At 28.9% G+C, this 22511-nt stretch overlaps 1 protein-coding gene across 1 annotated transcript; it reads left to right on the plus strand.

Moving 5' to 3' along the window:
- The first annotated feature begins 9297 nt into the window (after window positions 1-9297).
- On the plus strand, window positions 9298-21267 carry LOC120270176 (probable histidine kinase 2). Its single transcript, XM_039277202.1, has 10 exons — window positions 9298-9413; window positions 14031-14087; window positions 14207-14437; window positions 14516-15211; window positions 15285-15660; window positions 17120-17688; window positions 17798-18979; window positions 19351-19570; window positions 20268-20346; window positions 20731-21267. The coding sequence occupies exons 1-8, from the start codon at window positions 9360-9362 to the stop codon at window positions 19552-19554; spliced, it is 3369 nt and encodes a 1122-aa protein (XP_039133136.1). The 5' UTR covers window positions 9298-9359; the 3' UTR covers window positions 19555-19570; window positions 20268-20346; window positions 20731-21267.
- Window positions 21268-22511: the final 1244 nt, after the last annotated feature.

A 22511-nucleotide genomic window follows, 5' to 3' on the forward strand; every position in this document is an offset into this window, starting at 1 on the left:
AATAGGAATTTGTGTCATTAAATCTAGTTGTGATCCTATACGAAGTATTTATACATAATCATTCATAAGTACAGGTGTTGCGGCAACTCCATAATCAATGAAAATCATACGATCACATGATAGATAACCTTATGCACAAGTGAAATTCAACAATCTAAACAAAACTTGACGCAAACAAGGTATCATTATTAATTATAATTAATCACAATATATGTCAATAATCCTAAATGTGATCTTGTAGAGTCTTAATGCATAATTTACATGACATGGATGTTGTGACACTTCCAGATCAACAAATTTATATGATCGCGTGACATATAAAAATATGCATGAACAAACTCAATGCAAATAAAACAATTAATTATACTAATTATAATTAATCCACTTAATGCATGAAAAACTCATATCTTCAAACCCTCAAAATAAATAAATAAATAAATAGACAGGGTTTAGCTGCAAAAGCAAGCTAAATGTGTTTAAAACAATGGAATTTTACACAAACATCCATCAATTTATTTTATTCAAGACATCATTTAAGATAATGAATAATATGAAATAGAATAAAATAAAAAATATAATAATAATAATAATAATAATAATAATAATAATAATAATAACAATATTAAACTCAATATTAGGGTTTTACCCCAACTTCTCCCATGGCCATTGCCGGTGGTTGCCCTGGCTGGGAGCCATTGATCTGTAACATAGCATCTGGGCGGCTACGTGCGCTGCTATGGCACCCTCCTGGCAACAGTATACCTGCCCTTGGAGGGCAATGTGTGTACTTGCGGTGGGCTATATACAAGCACGCCAGTGTTGCGCTCGTGTGTCGGGAAACAACATGCAGCCCAACCGCGACTAGTCTAACACCACTGATACAAGCCTCGCCCTATGTAGCACCCTTGCGCTGCACGCTGCCAGCCATGGCATGCGCGCACCGACGCTGGGTAGCAAGACTCATGCGCCTAGATCCTCGACAACAACATATGCTTGTGCTTAACCAGTCGTAGTTGTGTAGTATGCAGCCAGTGTTGCGCTGGCACGGCCTGCTGTGCAGTTGCGACCACACATGGCTGCACCTATGCATATCCCATCCCCGCACACATCACACACTCGCGTACAGCGTAGTAGAACAAGTAGTACTGCTTGCGCATGTGCGGCCACACACGCGCAAGCGTAGAGCCGCACATAGCTCTGAACTTCTAATCAGCTCGCACGCTAGAAAATGGTGCAGTAACATGTGGCTACATATATAGTTGGTCTAAGATGGGTTTGAATTTGGGCCTAATACCCAATGCAACTCCATTATGCAAAGTTATTTGCAAAATTAAAATAATCATGTTTATATCCAATATATAAACTAAAAACAAATACCCAAATATGATTAAAAAAAAAGAACATCATGCAATCATAAAATATGTTCATCTATAAAACAAGATATAGATGCCCAACTATGATTACAACAAATAATCATGATAATAAAATATCTATTAATTAAGATAGATTATCAAATATGATTATAAAAAATAATGATCTATACTTGGCAAAGGTTAAATAGAGCTCTAGTACCAACTATTAGAAATTAATCAGACACGACATACGACATTTAAGCATCTAAATATGTCGTATTACAAAACCAGAGAAAGACATTTGTTATGCCACATTAATTGAACAATTATAGATAGCCGAGTCAGGATCACTTACCTTCAGCCATAACAATTTAAACAATACATACACTTGAAGAAACCAAGGGCTCTTCTAATCTATCCCGTTCTCTTCCGTCGATGGGGTAGGGAATTCTTGAGAACTTTAGATTGGGGACCCATGGTGCTCTACTATATATAATCCTTACCATCAAATGATTGCCTCCACTAAAACGTTTAAATAGATCATTATTCAAAGTTCCAATTAGAGTTAACTTAGGATTCCATTATATAAAGTCATGGATCACTTTATTTAGTTAGATTTTAGATTGGATTAATGCCATTATGTAGTTAATTCAGAATAGAATTCAAACTAACACTTAAGTCTAATCGTTGGGCACTCACAACAAATGTGGGTGGCCAAGTAGTAATAAATATTGTTACTAAGCAAATTTATAGTTTACAACCAGAGAAGTACTAAGAAGTTTTACTTAATCTTTTCCCATTTTCTCTTACTAAATTAAAAAATTCTTGTAGGTCTTTTATATGCGATTCTTTTGATGAAGAATAGATCAATATACTGTCAATATAGGCTAATTGAATAATTTCCTTTTAATCTATCTATTAATTTTATTTGCCTGAATCCATTTTAACAATCATATTTAGAAAAATATTGTGCTTTTCTAATTTTGTTTATTGAACTTCCTTATCCACAATATAATATCCATCAAATATGGGGTTTTTTTTTCTTTATAACCTATGTAACCAATCTTGCTTTGCCTATTACTTGCTTGGCTCTATTTCTTACTAAAAATTCTAGACTACTATGTGGGCTTGTACTTGGTCTTATTAATATCTTAATTCCATTGACTCATTAATTTATTTTTAAAATTCTTCTTAACCTTCAAGAGTATATTTCATTTGATTAATCATAAAATCAGTTTTCTTCTATTTGGATATGCGCAAATAAATCTTTGGTTGAAAATTAAACTCATGTATATAGTTATGAAAAAATGATGGCTATTGTCCTTAACTTTAAATTTGTAAATCAAGAAACAAATTGCTTGATGTTTTTTAAATTAAACCTGCCTCTTAATAATTGTACAGGTTAGGAGATGAGAGAAAGTCACTAGGAGAAAGTCACTAGTTTTATCTAATAAGTGGTTTGTAACTTGCTCAAAAAACAAAATATGATACTTTGCTGAACTAATTTAAAAATGCAACGAAGTTGTAATTATCTGTCAACTATTATCACAGTTTCCACTTATAATTATCCTATTATTTTATAGTTCACACCTTAGTACATGCGCATACTCTGGTTTTTATTTTTATTTTATTTTATAATACGAATTATAATTTTATATAAATATTATTGTCCCACTTTCCTTAAGAGCCAATGTTGGTTTTTTTAACAGTTTTGTCTAACTTAATGAATTTGTAACGTAAACTGTAATAATATAATATTTCACAAAACTCCATTCAAATTTAAATAAATTAATATTCAAAATAACTTCATTTTTATAATATGCATTAATGGCCCGTTTGGTGAATAGGATAGGATATGGACGGATATGATATAAGAATTGGATAGGAGTAGGAAAGGATATGGGCATGATAAGCTATATCCTATCATTTGTTTGATAGGCACCGGATAAACCACCAGATAGCATTTTGTTATCCTATTTTATGTTTGAAATGGACCGGATAATGACATAATATGATATGAATGATACCTAAATAGACAAAATTATCCTTTATAATATAGTTATATGTTCTTTTTTTTAAAATAGAGTTCTTTTTTTGGATTTTTCCATGATTTATTTATCGGTATATTTTAAATTTTAAAAAAATAAATAACCTATAAATAATGTCCACAAATATATAGATTGCAATATCACCAACTTGAAATTGTAGTTCATACCAATTTTTTTTGGAGAAAATCATACACAAAGTTATCAACATGGCATAAAGCTAGAGTAACAAACTCATTAACGGAAAATAAATAGATCACATCAAAATCAATTTGAAAAAAAATCATTGGACTAGAGAAACTAAAAATAAGACATGATTAAAAAAGATATTTAGATGAACAATAATCTGCTCAAGCACGAGATCGACAGAGAAACACTTTAACCACTCTAAATGCATAAAATTCTATTTAAATAGTAAAATTAGTGTCATATCAGTTGTTGACAAGTTTCATGTCCCAAGCATCAAGACTACAAGAAGATATACAATGAAACCCTAGTTAAGGGAGAGTAACCAAATAATAGGGCAAAAAGTAAATTTAGTTTTTTATTATATCCTTTCCATTTCTATCCTGACTTCGTAGGATATCATATCTTATTGTTCTTATCATGTCCATCAAACGGGCCCTAAAAATTTTTAAGCTTTGGTCACTTTAAGCATTTTTAATATAAAAAAACAATATGTATACCTTTTAGTCATTTTTTATAACGAAAAAAATCCAAAAATAAAAAAGTTGTCAATGACGAAATCGATACAATCCAAAGGACAAGAAAAAAGAGAGTGGCATGCGGCCATTAAAGAAAATAGCAAAAAAAAAAAGAAATTTTAAAAATTCAGTAGAATGAAGATATGGTATTGATTAAATATTAAATTAGTTTATTATTATATTTGATTTTTGAAAGTTAATTAAATCAAAGTCATTGTAATATCATTTGTGTTATTTTAGTTTATTAATTTTTGTATTATTCTATGTTCGTTTTATAAAAAAGATTAAGGACCCGTTTGGAGGACAAGATATGATATGAACGGATATGATATAAAGACTGGATAGGGTTAGGAAAGGATATTTGCATGATAAGATATATCCTATAATTTGTTTGATGCACACTCGGATAAACCATTAGATAGGATTTTTTTATGCTATTTTATGTTTGAAGCAGCTCGGATAATGACATGATATGATATGAAGATATGTAAATAGACAAAATTATCCTTTATAATATAGTTATGTTCTTTTTTAAAATAGACTTTTTTTTGGATTTTTTCCTTAATAATGTATTTATCGTTGTATTTTAAATTTTAAAAAAGTAAATGACCTACTAAATAATGTCCACAAATATATAAATTGCAATATCACCAACTTAAAAATATTGTAGTCCATACCAATTTCTTTCGAGAAAATCATACATAAAGTCATCAATATGCTATAAAGCTAGAGTAACAAGCTCATTAATGGAAAACAAATAGATCATGTCAAAATCAATTTGAAAAAAAATCATTGGACTAGAGAAACTAAAATAGTGAAAAATAAGCTGCTCAAGCACGAGATCGACGGAGAAACCCTTTAACTACTCTAAATGCGTAAAATCCTATTTAAAATAGTGAAATTAGTGTCTTATCTAGTTGTTGACAAGTTTTTTATCCCAAACATCAAGTTTAAAAGATCAAAAGAAGATATACAATGAAATACTAGATAAGAGAGAGTAACCAAATAATAGGGCAAAAAATTAAATTTATTTTTTATCATATCCTCCCTATTTCTATCCTGGCCCCCCATAGGATTCATTATCATATCACCGACAGGATAAAGTGGGCCAATAGGATAAGACTATTATATCCTATTGGCACACCAAACAAATGATAGTAGTAGGATATGATATTGTTCTTATCATGTCCACCAAACGGGCCCTAAAGATGCTATTTTATGATTTTTTTTCTAGATTTTCAATATTCACCACTTATTTTTTATTTATTAATAACATTATATTTCTTAAATTTAAATATATTGATTAATATATTAATTCCCAAAAATATTTAAAGTAATAAATTATATTTTTTAAAAATAATTCACTCTTTATAGGCGCCCTTTGGTTTTGTTGCCAATTTTATATTTTTAAAAGAGAACATGTAAAAATATGTTGGCAAAAATGTTTTTGTTTTAAAAAATTATGACAACAAATTCTATATGTTTCAAGTGAAAGAAATATTTTTGTGTTTTCAAGTTTTTTAAAAATGTTTTCAAACACTAAAACACTGAATTTTTTTTAATGAGGTTTAGATTTAAGTATACTAGGTTATTTTTCCTTTTTTTTTCTTTTGTTTTCTTCTTCTCTGTTTTTCATATCATCTCTGCAGTCATAGTTAGGGATGCCAATTTGTACCTTATTAAATGGGTATACTTGTACCCATACCCGGTCAAAGAGGGTACGTGTAAGAGTATTACCTGTTATTTTTTGAGCGGGTACGGGTCGGGTAAGGGTATGCTCCTACCCTACCTCTAACCTTACCGGTTGAAGAAGGTACGGGTTTTACCTGTATCTGTACCCTTACCTCATATATATATAATTTTTTTTATTAAGCTAAACATTTACCCACAATTCACCCCAAATACATTTTCATTGTGATTAATTTGAAAATCATACTTTAAATTTTCTCTTAATATATTATTTTGAATTTTATTTAATTTTTTATTTATATTTGATATAACATAATATTTTTTGGATATAAATATTAAGAATCACAATTAAATTAACATTATAAAACAAATGTAAAAACAATGTTATAATAATTTATTCTATAAATGATAAAAACATCTTGTAAAATTAGATACTAATAAAAAATCAATTGGTTATGAGAATTACTTATAATGTTTTTTATATTCAAAAACTCATAAGACATTTATAAAATTTGAAACTATATAAAATATAAATAGTAGATATATGAAAAAATTTAAAACAAAAACCAAGATAGTTAAACATAAAAAAAAAAAGAAAAAGGTAAAGTTACCATTGAGTTCTAAATAGACGACAATGAAAATCAACAAACTTGTTATTTTGTATAAATTAATTTATTACGTATAATTTTTATGTGATTATGGGTTCGTTTGGTGGACAGGATATGATATGGACGGATATGATATGAGGACTGGATAGGAGCAGGAAAGGATATGGGCATGATAAGCTCATATCTTATCAGATGTTTGATGCGCACCGGATAAACCATTAGATAGTATTTTGTTATCCTATTTTATATTTGAAGTGGACTAGATAATGCCAGGATATGATATGAATGGTATGTAAATAGATAAAATTAGTTATATATATATTTTAAATAGTTTTTGAATTTTTTTCCTGAATGATTTACTTGTCAGTATATTTTAAATTTTTAAAAAATAAATAACTTATAAATAATGTCCACAAATATATAAATTGCAATATCACCAACTTGCAAAAATTATAGTTAATACTTATTTTCTTGGAGAAAATCATACACAAAGTTATCAATATGACATAAAGCTAGAATAACAAACTCATTAATAGAAAATAAATAGAGAAACTAAAAATATGATAGGATTAAAAAAAGATTTAGATGAAAAATAATTTGCTCAACTTTTTATGTGTAAAATTCTATTTAAAATAGTGAAATTAGTGTTCTATCTAGTTGTTGACAAGGTTCTTGTCCCAAGCATGGTGTTTAAAAGATCAAAAGAAGAGATATAATGAAATACTAGATAAGGGAGACAAATCAAATAATAGGGCAAAAAAGTAAATTTATTTTTTTATCATATCTGTTTCTATCCTGACTCTCCGATTCATTATCATGTGGGCGACATGATAAAGTGGGTCAACAGAATAAAACTATCATATCCTATTGGCACACCAAACAATTGACAGCAACAGGATATGATAGTCTATCATATCATATCGTTCTTCCACCAAACGGGCCCTAAATAATTTAAGATAAACAAATATTAAATATATATCAACTTGTAATTTGAATTTATAGACATGGGTTTAAACATTGTATTATTATTATTATTATTATTATTATTATTATTATATTTATATTTAATTTGATAATTTGAACAACGGAAGCGGGTACCCTGTGGGTATACCCGTACCCTGCAGGTAAGAGTAAGGGTATGATTTTTTTTACCCTGGAGAGTACGTGTAAAGGTACGGGTAACGATTTTGGCATACCCTACTCATATCTGACCCGTTGCCATCCCTAGTCATAGTTTAGATTCATCTTTTTACCATAAATTTTTTTTTCATTCCGCTATTTTTTTTTAAATTCTTTTGATTACTTTATTTAGGTTTCTTGTTTTTACCATAAAGCCAACGATCTTCTCTATAATGGTAATTTGCAACTTATATATAAGCAAATCACCAATCTTTAATACATGCTATAAAAATAGCATGCTATAGATATAAAAATTCATTAAATTAAATAAATCAAAAAAATTTAATTAGATTAATTTTCCAATAAAATAAAAATATTACATATAAATGGCTAAGTGATGAAATAATTTTAAGTAGAAAAAGATGCACTTATAACCCTAGATTATTCCGAATAACATTAAGTTGAATTAGTTTGGATTTGAAAGGTTTCAAACGATTTGACAATAAAATTAACTAAAAATATTAAAGTTGACAATATTTTTTTTAAAATTAAATTTGATCAATTTTAATTTAAATAAGAAATATACTTTTTTTATAAATTTAATTTAAATAATAAATATACTTTTTTTTATCAGCTTCTATCCAAATTTCCAAAACAGGGATTTTAATATCAATTTAATTTCATCTCCATCGTATAAATAAATAAAAAAATAAAATATTTGTATTTCTATATTGTTGGGTCTCCCAAATTTTATTGCAAAATAACTAAATAAATAATTTTACATGTGAAATGATAAACCGATATAATTAAAAGTCATAAAAATAACACAAAATTATGAAAAAAAAATTATTGAAGCTCGCAAAAATAATCTCCAGTTATTATTTTTCATCAAAAATAACATATGAAAATTACATAAATAGTGAAATTTCTCTGTTACATAAATTACATAAAAATAGATTTATCCTAAAAAATAAATTATTTAAATTAATAAAAATTATAAAAAAATAAAGAGACTTTTATCTAATATTGAGCAAATTACTATTTAGTCCTAAAACAATTATTTATTAGCTAAATGTCTGAAATATCATTTAAACCCCTCGTTTTCCAATTATTTTCGCATTCATCCTTTTTGATTGGTTTGGTAGATTTTGTTTTTAACCTGATTTTATCTTAACCAAACCCTAGCCATGTTACTCTACCGCCGCCGCCACCGCCGCCGCTGGCGCGATGGTGGCTTCCTGGTAATTTTACTGTTATATTCTTAATTAGATTTGCAATTGCTTTCTCATCAAATACTAAACAATTCAAATTTGGGGATCTTTCGGGTATTTCGAAAGTTCAGGGTTGTTTTAGAAGTTTAGGGGATTCACAGTAATTTTCATAATATTTCGAAATTTCCCTTTGGATTTCATGTGTACCTAACTCTTATACATTTTTATATATCCGGAAACAATTCAACGTTAAAAAATTTTCGGGGATAATTAAATGAAAATGTTCTAAATATAAGGGCCTGAATGAAAAATTTTACTAAAATACATTTCCAAGTAGCATGATTTTGAGATACAAATTTAGATTTTTTATTAATTTTGGTTATAAATATATTTATCTTCTATTATTCATTATTTGTTAATCTTAAAACAGACCTTGATATTTTCCAACAATACTTTTGTATGGCATTTGATATAACATTGGGGATGTAATTGCAAAATTTTCTTCTAAATATGGATATTTCCACATTAGTAATTTGGTATTCTGTTTCATTAAAAAAAAAAGAGATCTTTTTCGCAACCCTCGCCAACCGATTTCCTTTGGTTTCGAGATTTGTTTGATTTACTGTTCATCATGGATACAGTGATGAAGGAAAGCAATAAACAGAAATCAAGTTTGGAGTTTGAGGTATGCGTATAATATATATATATATATATATATATTTTGAGGTATGTGTACATATATAGATATGGATTAGAGAACCTTTTGTTCCAATGATTTATTTTTGTATAAATTTTGGAATTTATAATTGAAAGACTTAAATTTATATTTTAAAAGTGTTTATGGGGAAAGATGAATTAGTGATCTTTTTTCATGGTGAAGTTTTATAGTCATTGTTTAGGGTTTAAGATAAAATTCACTTCTTTCTTTTAGATTGATTGGGATGAATACATAGTAATAATTTATTGTAAATTCAGAGTTTTTCTTTTGGTTTACATTGAATATTGATTCAAATTTAGTGTTCCTAACTCTGTTTTACTCTCCATTTATGATGATTGTTGTTTTCTTGGATTTATTCTTTTTTTATTTTGATGTTATTTCCTTGTGGGAAAGAAGTCTACTTCACTTTAATATTGTTTTGGGCATATTTGCAACTGATACTTAAATTTTTAGATTTTATGAATAGGAATGAATGGAGGTGAAAATATACTAATTAAAGGTTTTCTTGATCCAAAACAAAAGGAAGTGGTGAGAAGGAGGATATGCACTTTGTCCTTATTGTATGAAAAGCAATATATCCGTTGATAGTTGATATTCTACTTATGTTTGGTAGAATAGAATGTTGGAAACAAATTTGATGAATGTTATACATGATAGCTATTTATGCCTTGAGAAATAATAATTAGTTTTTGGGGTACTTGTAAACCCTTAGAACCTTGAACTGAAGGATCCACTTTTTATCTATTTGATCTTTATTTTTTTTTGAGCTTTTAGGAATCTGGATGGGTGGTGAAAGTAAAATATAACAACGAGAGTGTATTTGGATCCTAAAACAAAAGAAAAGGTATTTATTTTTGTAATCATTAACTTAAATTCTTACAATTAAGGAGTATACGATACAAAAATTTTGGAAGGACAATAAAACAATCCAAATTTTATTCAAAAAAAAATTGTATCCTTGACATGACCCAAAAAGGAATTATAGAAAGTTATTAAAAAAAAACACAAAATTATGCAAAAGTGCAGGTTTTTTCTAGACATTTAGGACTTTCATAACAATTAAACCTTAAAAGTTTGAACGATGATTAAATGAAAATATTCTAAATATAAGATGTTGAAAGAAAACAATTGTACTTACACCCTTGTGATTTTACTAAAATACACTTTCAAGTAGCATTATTTTAGGTTAAAATATAGTTGAGTGATATTTTGTGATGAATATTAGATTAGTTAAGATAAATTTCAAATTTATTAATTTAATTTAAATTATATATTGATTTGATATTATTATATTGTTTATTAATCTCAAAAAGGCCCTTTAATATTTTCTAGCAAAAGTTTTGTAGAGCACTTCACATAACATTGGAGATGTAATTTCTTTTTTTTTTTTAAATATGGATATTAGCAATTTAGTAGTATTTTTTTATTAAAAAAAAGCTACTTTTCACAACCTGGGCCTAATGATCGCTTGGTTTTTGATATATATATATATATATAGATATATTTATGTTTTAAACTTGATTATGATGAAGGAAAGTGAGAGGGAAATCAACAATGAAATTTCATATACAACGATAGAGAGAAATCAACAATGAAGTTTCATGCATATGTATATATATATATATATATATATATATGCTAAACATCATCTGCGGACGTTCGTAGAGTCGTCCGCAGATGATGTACAATACTTTTTATAGGGTTGGATGGTTGTGATTGATTCGCCATCGTGCTCTGAAAATTGATTGGGACCGCTCGGGATCAAAAATACCGTGCATCCCATTTTTTCATCAGTGCTATGAATAGTGCACAATGTTACTCGCTCACGAAAACAGCAGGTGCACCGTTGGATTGAAACTCAACGGTGCGTACTCAACGTCTCACGCAGTGCCGTTTAACGCGAGCGTTGACGATGTAACCTCATATATATATATATATATATATATAAATACATGCGGATTAGAATCGTTGGTCCAATTGTTTCCTTTTTTTTATTAGAATATGTAATAAAGCAATTTAATTTATATTCTAAAGGTGTTTTAGTGGAGAATGAAATAGTAATCTTTATGCTATGAAGTTTTAGAGTTTAGAATAAGATTCATTTCTTGGTTTTAGATAATCTAAGATGAATATATAGTAAAAATCTATTATAAATTCAGATTTTTCTTTTGTTTTGAATTGACTATTGATTCAATTTTGGTTTTTTTAATTCTATTATACCCACCTTTGTTGATGATTGTTGTTTCTTTGGATTCAATTCTTTTTTTAATTCTATTGCCTATTTGGGAAAAAAAAACGTCAATTTTCACTTTGATGTTTTGGGGCATATTGTGCATGATACTTAAATTTTGAGATTTTATGAATAAAAATAGATGGAGGTGAAATATGACAATTAAAGGTTTCCTTGATCTTGAAACAAAATGAAATGGTGAGAAGTAAGGTATGGTTATTTTAGGATATGTGTATGAAAGAAATGCACTTATTTTGTTCTCATATGGTGAAAGGCTATACATCCATGGATAGTTGATATTCTTGGTTTGTTGTCTATTGTGCTCAAAAGTCTAAACTTTGTTTTGTAGAATGGAATGTTGGTAACAAATTTGATGAATCTTATACATAATAGCTATTTATGCTTTCTTAAGAAATAATAATTGGGTTTTGGGCACTTGTAAACCCTTGGAACCTCAAACTATAAAATCCACATTTTATCTATTTGATTCTTGATTTTTGAGCTTTTAGGAATTGGGATGGGTGTGCTTATGTTTTAAATCACCAACTTGTGTAAATTCTTATAAATTTAGAAATAATTACAATCCAAAAAATTTGGAAGGACAATAAAATGGAAATGCTTTAAATGTAAGGGCCAAATAAAAAACCTTATTTCTAAATAGGAAAAATCCCTAGGTTATAGACCAATGTACCTAAACTAATATCACTTGCATCCTTAAGGTTTTACCATGTAAGAAAAATTTATTTGTATATTTCAACAAAACGTAACAACTACATTGGACATATTGGGGACATTAATGACTCAAACTCCTAAATTTGGGTTTACTCAAGATGTCAAAATTATATTACTTTGGGTTTTGCAGTAATTTTCTACCCTCTTGAGAAAGAATGATTTGTTTCAGGCTCACTTAAGATATTAACTTGGAACCTTCAGCTGTAGTATCCACATTTTACCTATTTGATTATTGATTTTTAAGCTTTTAGGAAAAAAGAGGTGGTTATGTAATACAACAAAGAAAGCTCGCTTTGATCCTAATAAAAAAAAGAAAACAAAAAGAAAAAGAAAAGCATATGCTTATTTTAGGATGCTTGTAGAAGAAATGCACCCACGCTATTCTTATTCTATGAAAGGCTATACATACATGGATAGATGATATTTGTGGTTTGTTTATTATCATGCTACCATTGGTTGGCATAGTAGAATGCCCATAAAAGATTTAGTTAATTATTTTTATGGTAGTTTTCTATGCTGTCTTAAGAAATAATGGTTTCCCTCTGGAGCATATGTAAGAGTATTCCCTTAGGGCTTTCAACCATATGATCCATTTGTTTTACCTATTTGATTCTCAAGCTTTTAGGAGTAGCAATGGATGGAAGTGAAATGTTGCAAACGTAACTTATTTTGATCCCAAAAGAAAAGAAGGACAAAGAATGGAATATGATTATTTTAAGATATTTGTATAGAAGAAAGGCACTCACTCTACTCTTATTCTATTGATGTTTCTGCATTTATGGGTAGTTGATATTCATGGCCTATTTACTATCATGGTGAGATCTTTGTTTGGTATAATAGAATGCTTATAAAATATTTGATTAATCTTATATATGGTAGCATTTTTTTGTGTTTTTTGTAAGAAACAATGATTTAATTTTCGGCAATAGGTAGAGTATTGCTTCGGAACCTTCAATCATAGAATCCATTTTTTGTCTATTTGATTGTTGGCTTTTTAATCTTTCAGAAATAGGGATGTGTGCAAGTGAAATATAATCATGAGAGTTTACTTTGATCTCAATGCAAAGGTAAAAATAAGAAGGATATGCTTATTTTAGGACATTTTAATAAAATAAATGCATCAATCCTATTCTTATCCTCTCAAAGGCTATGCTATGTAAGGTAGTTGATATTCATGGTTTGTTATGTCATGCTTTAAAATTTAACCTTTGTTTGATAGGATGGAATGTCTACAAAAAATTTGATGGATCTAATGTAAGGCAGGTAGGATTTTTCTATCTTCTTGAGAAATAATGATTTCTTTACGGTGCATAGAAAGAGTATTCCTAAAAGTTGGTTTGTTTAAAACCTTTGGAAACATTCAATAAATTTATCTAAGTTTGTGAGCTTCTTTACTTTTATTTATTTATTTATTTTAGAGAAACATATTGATGCTTGTTGGAATTTTATCAACGCTTCTTTATAGATAGTTTTGGATTATCTAAATGCTTTTTGAAAAATATATGGCTATATGAGTGATAATAGTTTGATTAAATTTGAAGATTTGTATCAATTGATCTATATTTTTAATATATGTATATGTATTTATCCATCTTTTAAATTTTTATATCATTTTCATGCAGGTAGGGAATAGCTTGGATCTCTCAAAACTTCTTTATGCCCGTAGCATTGCCTTTTCTGTAAGAAGCATATGTGTCGCTATTTTTAATTTTTTCACAATAGTAAAGAAAGAGAGGAATATTGGGCTAGTAGCAGTAGATTCCACATTAATTATTTATCTCTTTGTCATTTGTTGCAGTTTGTAGTTTTGGTGGGGTTTGCCATGACCATTTTGTGGTCCATTGGAAATTATCGTGCTAAACAAGCCATATATGAGTCCTTTGGTGATGCCCATGCTTCATTATTTGCCCATGTCCATGATCGGGCTTATGTGCTTGCTCAATCAAGCTCTTATGCTTATAACCTTGCTCGAATTCTTGGCTCCTCAATTGAAACAAATTTGTCATCCATTTATGAAATTGAAAGCCAGGTGAAGTTTTTAAACCATTCATTGTTAAATTTCTTGTGAAGATATGCCTTACTTATAATTTTTGTTTTAAATTTGTAGGTTGCTCCTGGTTTGTTTTTTAGTCTCTATACAATGCCACAGGCTTCAATGATGGCCTACATTGGTCGTGATGGACTCCTTTTCTCCTACTATCGTGAATCAAATCAAACTTATGCTATTTTTTCTAGGGAAGGACATCCTTTTGATGCTTTTAATGTGTCTCATCAGTTTTACATTCAATCAGTGGATATGGATACCGGTGTTAGATTTGGAAATGCAACTGCATATTCTCCTTTAGAAGCCTATGGCATCAAATGGATTCATGATTCATTGGATTGTAAAAATGACTATGTAGCATGGGGTTTAGGATTTGAGCAATTCCTAGAAGCATTATTTCTTTTCTCAGCTCCAATGGGCAAAGTAGGAGTTGTTTCTATTGGAATTAAAGCCAAAGATTTTGCTAATTCTGTTATTAGTGTTAATCTTTTTGGTGGGCACCAATACTTAGCTTTGGAAAATGGGCATCCATTGGCATACACTGGACCATCATATATTATATATGCTATCGAGAATGGTTCATTCTCAGTTCTTACAATGGATCATAGTAATGTTGAACAAAATACAATGAACTTTTCATGCCATGGGAATGATCACTCGCTCTTTGGCCCCTCAACAATGGAATCTAATTATTTGAGTATAGAAGGACAGACATATAGATTCAGTTGTGCCCGTTTTGATGCTTCTGGAATTCATTTGGTATGTATTTAATTAAATGATTTTATATCCAAGCTCAATTTTTATTATTTTTCTCATTTGATGTGTTGTTTAGGTATCTATCATGGCTACTTTATGCAAGGACAATATATGCATCTTCAAAAAGATGAACATTGCAGTGATTTCACTGTTCTTCTTTCTGGTTTTTTTTGTAATTGTTTGGAGTATTATTGCGGGAATGATATTTAAGAAAGTAAAAATTAGAGAGATGCAACTTTGTTATGCACTTATTAAGCAAAAGGATGCAACTCAACAAGCAGAGAGGAAAAGTATGAACAAAAGCATGGCATTCTCCCAAGCCAGCCATGATGTGCGCACTTCTCTTATAAGCATCACTTGCCTTATAGAGCTTTGTCGTAGCTTGGTTTCCCCAAATTCAGATTTGGATGAGAACTTGATACAAATGAATGCTTGTGCTTCTAAACTACTTGGTGAGTTTAGCATTTTGAAAATTTATTAATCATTAATTTTGGGATTTACATTTAATGCATAAAAAAATAGAATTGCATACATAGATTAGACATTTTAGTAGGTATTAATGGCCATTTAACATTTAATTCAATAGTGCTATTGCATTTAAAAAATTAGTACCTTAGTTAACTGCGTTATTTTGTCTATTATGAAATTTTGTTTTAAGATGACTGATAACTTTCTTAACTCTCGTAAAAGAAAATACTTGAGAGGCTGATATAACTCCTAACAAAATCAAAGAATCCAATTTGCTTTACACTTGATCCTTACAACTTTATTTGTTTCTTGTTTGACATACTCTTAGTTTTTAAATCTCAAATTTAGTGCTTATTCTTTGCACAGATAAAAAAATTTTACCCAACTTTGACATCAATTTTCCATTTTATTTAGAACCTTGCTTGAATATCTTTCTTTGCACCTTACCAAAATTTACAATCAACTTGACTGTGGTTTTCAATTGACTTTATATGAAAAATTTCGTATCTTGTCTTATGTGGTATCATTGTAAATTTTTCTCTCTCTCTCTCTCTTGTTGCCCATAATGAGTTTTGGAAAGTGAATAGGGAATGCTAGTTGGTGCTTGTCTAATAAAAGTTTTGCTATGTGTTGTCAAAAAGAGGGAATAATAAATGAATTAAACATTCATAAGTCTTTTATAAATGGCTAAGCAAGTAAAATAAGTTGATCAAGTAATAGTAAAATAAGGCAACACTTTATATAAGTACTTTTCTTCAAAAATGCAATAAAGTAAAATCATCTAGATAGGTTTATCTTTAATGAAGTTCCATATTTCATGAAATTTTTTTGAGTTTGATACTAATGTACACAATAATGTAAGTCGGGAAAACTAAATCTTTGGAATAAATGGCATGCGAATGCTTGTTTGAACTAAAGCTTGTGTTTTCAATGACCATAAATGCACGGAACATAATACCAAAGTAGCCTATATATGTTTAAGTTCTTTTCTTTTAGATCTTTTGGAGAAGACAAATATATTAAAGAAGTTTGTCATATCAAGAAACTTTATACATTTTTCTTTAATTTATGTTTTCACTCTTTTCATTAATGTAGGTTATTCTTAGAAAAATAAAAAATAAAAGTCATAGTTAATGTTAGTGTCAACTATACTTTGGTCTCATGTGAATGCATAAACTTAATATATAAGTTTTAATTGGTTTAAATTGTATTTTTGACTCCCCATTATTTTTTTATTGACCAAAGTTAATAAGAAAGTGAAAGTAATGAACCGTTGTTTTCTTCATCTTTGATAAGAACATGTTAAGATTTGCACATGAGTTAATAATGAAAACCATTTTGGTTGAAAGTAAGACATTTGTTATACTAATCTTTGGTGTAACATTTTAATGCCATTATATGTAACTTTGATATTTTACTAATTTTTGTGAAAACTTTTTCTAGATATATTGAATTCTGTTCTTGATACCAGTAGAGTGGAGGCTGGGAAAATGCAACTGGAAGAGAGAGAATTTAATATGGCCCAAGTTATTCAAGAATCACTAGATTCTTTTTATATTGCTGCTCAAAATAAAGGCCTCCAGATGATTTGGGATCCAACTGATTTTTCAATTTTCAAATATTCAAATGTTATAGGAGATCGTAGACGTTTCAGTCAAATACTGGACAACTTATTAGGTAATGCCATCAAGTTCACAACTCAGGGATATATATCATTCTATGGTTGGGCTAGGAAGCCAACATTTGAGAAACACAGTATTGCATCTAAAGAAAGATTTCATTGGGCATCACATCTATTTTTCAAGAATGAAGTCCCTCATGTCTCTGATTCTTCTAATACTATTCAAAATGATCCAAACTATATTGAGTTCACTTTTGAGGTTGATGATAGCGGTATTGGAATTCCAAAGGAGAAAAGAGCTTCTATATTTGAGAACTATGTTCAAGTTAAAGAATCATCTCATGGAGGACATGAAGGCACTGGATTAGGACTTGGAATTGTTCAATCTTTTGTGAGTATTTTATATTTAATTTATTTGTCATCTACGTTTCTAATATTGTTATTAGCAAATTTTCTAGAATAATTATTTCATATATTGAAAAATTTTATTCTTCTTGTAGGTACGTCTAATGGGGGGTGAAATTGGTATACAAGATAAAGAGCATGGAAAAAAAGGAGCTTGTTTCAGATTCAATGTTTTCATGAAGTCATGTGACACATCAAGGGGAGAAGATACATCATCAATTAACAATCAAGCATCTAATCAATCTTATCATGTGGCCCTATGGAATTACATTGGATTTCAACGTGTTCCTACAAGGACATTTCCTAGGAATTTTAAAATGGAAAATGTTCATATATATTTGTTGATCCAAGGTGATGAAACAAGAAAAGTTGCAAAGAGATGGCTAGAAGGTTTTGGAGGAAAATTATGGGGTACAAGCTATCCAAGATTTCTACAATTTGCACTTGAAAAGATTAAGCATAAATTGCTTAACAACTCGAGTGGTTCAGGGAAGTTTGATTTGCTATCATTAGGTATTTCATCAAGCAAATCAGTTTCTCTAGATGGTAATGGAGAATTGGAAATTCCTACTGATGACCAAACATTGCCATTCACAAAGAGGGACCTTTCTAGGAGATCCAACATCAACAAGTCTACCAATTATATTGTGGTTTTAATTGATTTGAATATTGGTGGTCTCTTAGAAATTTGCTCCATGTTGAACAATTTTTCTCAAAACATTCAAAACATTCAGTTGAAAATTGTTTGGTTGGCCAACTCCAATGCAAATGGTAAAGATTTAAGCAAGGTCAAAGAAACACAGTGTGATCTTATCTTGAAAAGACCACTTTATGGTTCTCACTTGTACCCATTATTTACTCTTTTTCAAGAGACTGAAGGAACAACTGAAAATGAACCACTTGAATTTAATACAATGAAGGAAATACAAAAGGTTGAAGATGGTAATAGGTTGCCCTCGTTAGTTGGAACTAGTGAAGTCTCTTTTCTTGAAAAGGAACGATATTCTAGCAATTCAGAGTTAGAAATAATTGAGTTGAAGGATGATGGCACTAACACTAATCAGTTAAACGGGATGTATATCTTACTTGTTGAAGATTCTCTTGTGATAAGCCGTTACGAATTTTTTTTGTTATCAAAACTTGGGGCAAAAGTGGAAATTTCTAGAAATGGGTTAGAAGCTTTGGACAAGGTGAGAACATCTTTGCATGAAACAGTGAATGCCACTGGTACAAGTCGGAAACAAAAAATTTATGATGTTATCCTAATGGATTGTGAGGTAATTTATATCTACACTTATCTTTATTATATGTTAATGATCTTTATAGTTCAGATATTGTTATATTTATGTGTTGAAATGCTTATTTTGAGCATGCCTACAAGTAAATTCCAAAAAATCAAAATATACGATAAAATTAAAGATAATCTACAATTTTCATCTTTTACTTTGTTTGCTTTAGGTTGATTTTCATTTATATTTTGGCTGATGCTTTTATTTGGATTTGATGACCTTTTACTTGATTACCCATTGTTTTGCATTTTGCATGTTTAAGTATTTATAGGCAATACTGATTGATCTTCTAACACAATTTTTTCATCAATCTACAAGTAAATGGAAAATAAGTTTACAACTACAACCTCTTCTTTCAGATGCCTATTATGGATGGCTATGAAGCAACTAGACAAATACGAATGGAGGAAAATCAGTACGGTTATCATATCCCAATTATTGCATTAACTGCTCATGGAACTCAAGAGGAAGAACAAAAGGCGATACTCTCTGGAATGGATTCCTATTTGGAAAAGCCTCTACGTGAACATAAATTATTAGAAGCAATTCATATTTTTTCTTAAGTTTGAAAAACATTTGGTAAGTTCACATAATTTGTTTGAAGATAATATATTATTTTGTGTTGTTTATTCTTCTTTATTTTGATGTACTTCAATTAATCTCTTCTCCTAAGGTTTGAATTTATTTTGAAAATTAAATTCGTTATTGAACTTTAGGCAACTTGTAATGGAAGAATTATTATGAGATTAATACTTGCATAGTTTTAATGTTCTTGATAACTAGAATTGCCATGGTGTTATTTATTTATTTATTTTACTATATTGTCTTTTTTGTTAAAGTTTCTTGCCTTGTAAGTCTTATATTAGAAGAAATTAAGAGTAATTTTCCATAATTCACAAGCAATACTAAAGTTACATGGTAGAACCTTATTAGATTACTTAATTACTAAATTGGACTATTTGGTGAAAATTGAATTTTTGTTAATCAATAAAGTAAAGTCTCTTTATACTCATGAAATTAAGAAACAGAAAATTTATAAGAGATTACATCTTATTTTTGCATCCAAAATAAAGTTTCATAAAATAAATAACATAACAACCTATGCAAAATGTTTGTAGTATATTATATGTTGGAAATCTAACATGCTACATTACAAGTAGAATAATTAAGTGTTAGTATTAATAATTTGTTTTTATTAATTTGGCTAGCACATATTATCTATTAATAGTTTTAAGAAATTCCATATTTTAATGTTTTGTGGTTGTGTAACATTCAGTGCAGTGTTGCCATTAGTATGAATCCGGGTTGTTGCTTTAGGAAAAGCTGAAAGAACGATGGATATTTCAAGGGATAAGGTATCCACATAGTATCTATGCTTGTCGATCTTCTTATCTTAACATTTTAGTTCTATAGGATATTTGACTTTGTTATTATGCATGCTCGTGAACATAACAAAACTAATTAAAAAAGTATTTTTTTTAATAAAACTATTAATCTAAAGTTTGTTTTATGATCTTCTGACTTGATTTTTAGGAGAAGCATAAACTACTTCAACCTGCTGACTCTTAAAACAATCACATTAAGTTTCTGAATTTAATTAAAACATGCTTCTAAATATTTTAAAAAAATGTACATTTGAATTATATATTTATTTTTACGCTTTATTTAGTTGTGGTAGAATCATTAATCATAGCATCATGAATTTATATTGATGAACTTTTGATTATATGCTCCCACAGATCTGTGTGGATGTGTTCCTTTCCGCCCAAATTTTTGTTGGCATTGCTTATAGATTGGTTCTTCAAATGACAAGTGGACGGTAGGCAAACGTTTTTTGCATTTGCCTTTCTTAATGTTGTCTAAATTCACGCTTTGTATCTTGATTGGTGGAATGGTAGGTTTTTGTTATTTAGATATTTGATCCTAAATATTTATTGATTTGGATATACTTAGGCTTTAATCCTCAAAACACTTGGGTGTAGGATTTCAAAACCTACAATTTGTAATTTTAAAAAAAAATTAATAAAACCTACTATCACCTAGATAGTGATCTCCCCACTTTGACCTATTCTAACAACTCTATCACAATGATCTCTCTAGAGATATAGAAGAACAATGTTGGAGAGTCAAGCGAAATTAAGTTGGAAATTGTGATAGAAATCGAAGATGTATTAGGAAACAAATAAAATTCATTCATTGAACAATTAAAGGAGAAATTCCTTTATCCAATAATACGTGGTCCTTTTATAGAATAAGAGAAATACCATATCAAGTTATCAATATAGAAAACCTAATTTTATTAAGACTTTAATTGTAAATAAAACTAATAGAAGATAAGTAATCTCTTAATTGATCTCTTAACATATATGAAACTAACCTAATATAAAATTCTCCCCATTAAACTTTAAACATAAATAAAACTAATCTTATATAGTAATCCCCTTAATTGATGAAAAAGATCTTATTTCCTATTTAATCTTGTTATAATGGAAAAAAGGAAAACATGCCATTTTTTGTTAAGGTTTGGTATAATGGAGGCCTTCTATATTTTCAATTTATTCATGGATAACATTTATTGATTTCCTTTTTGTTTTAGGCAGATTATTCTTTTCCATTATCTACTCTTTTTGATTTTGCCAAGCTATGTAATGACCTTAGACGTGTCTTAGAGTAAGACACAATGAGATAAAGGTGTTATGATTTCTCTTATTGAAGATCATGTGTTGGCCTAGGTTTGTTGGAGAAAATTTTGATGAATTATTTGTTTGGTTGCATTGTCTTATACTACAAGAATACTCTAAAAATATTTTAAATACATTCCAGTGTCTCTTTTGTTTGGTATCCTTCATTTGAAAATTAAGTTTGATTGTAATTGAGCTTTCAAAATTCGTTGATTATTTTTTTGTAGCAGGTTGAAGGAGTTTGCTTATAAAATCTACCATAAATTTTGGCCAATGAGAGATTAACAATTGAAATAGAAAGAATTGAGATTTGATTTGTTAAATATTTTTGACATCAAGTATTTTCTAAGATTTTTTATCTACTAAACAAAAGTCTAAATTTCAATTGATTCAATATAATGCATTTATTTGAAAAAATAAATCATGCAATGTGAATTATTCAAAATGAAAGCTAAAGATTATTAAATGGTCAAATAATTTCTTGATGTTATTGTCATGAAATCAAGAGCTCTCATTTTGAATTTAAGAACAAGCTTGCAATCACATCATAATAATTTGGTTTGATCAAATAGTTGATTCATGCAAGGTACAATGAATTAGTTGAAGCTTCTCTGGATATTGCAATTATCTTCTTGTAAAATTACTGTTATATCATATGTACACAAAAATGTTCTTCATTCTAGATGCATATTGCCTAATGAATACCAAACCTACAAATTTCATGGGTCCTACATTGTCTAACATTTTGGCTAGCTACACTAATTTTATTCGATCCTGTTCACTGCTATTTTTTGTTTAGATGTACAAGGTAGAAAAATGATAATTATCCCTTTATTTAT

Source organism: Dioscorea cayenensis, chromosome 10 (genome assembly GCF_009730915.1).
Source record: "Dioscorea cayenensis subsp. rotundata cultivar TDr96_F1 chromosome 10, TDr96_F1_v2_PseudoChromosome.rev07_lg8_w22 25.fasta, whole genome shotgun sequence".
Classification (NCBI taxonomy): Eukaryota; Viridiplantae; Streptophyta; class Magnoliopsida; order Dioscoreales; family Dioscoreaceae; genus Dioscorea; species Dioscorea cayenensis.

Bases quoted from the DNA above. Each gene is read 5' to 3' on its own strand.
- LOC120270176 (XM_039277202.1), top strand. From the start codon at position 9,360: ATGGATACAGTGATGAAGGAAAGCAATAAACAGAAATCAAGTTTGGAG. The intron at 14,088-14,206 runs GTAAGAAGCATA...CATTTGTTGCAG, and splicing joins CCCGTAGCATTGCCTTTTCT to TTTGTAGTTTTGGTGGGGTT. The intron at 18,980-19,350 runs GTAATTTATATC...CTCTTCTTTCAG, and splicing joins TTATCCTAATGGATTGTGAG to ATGCCTATTATGGATGGCTA.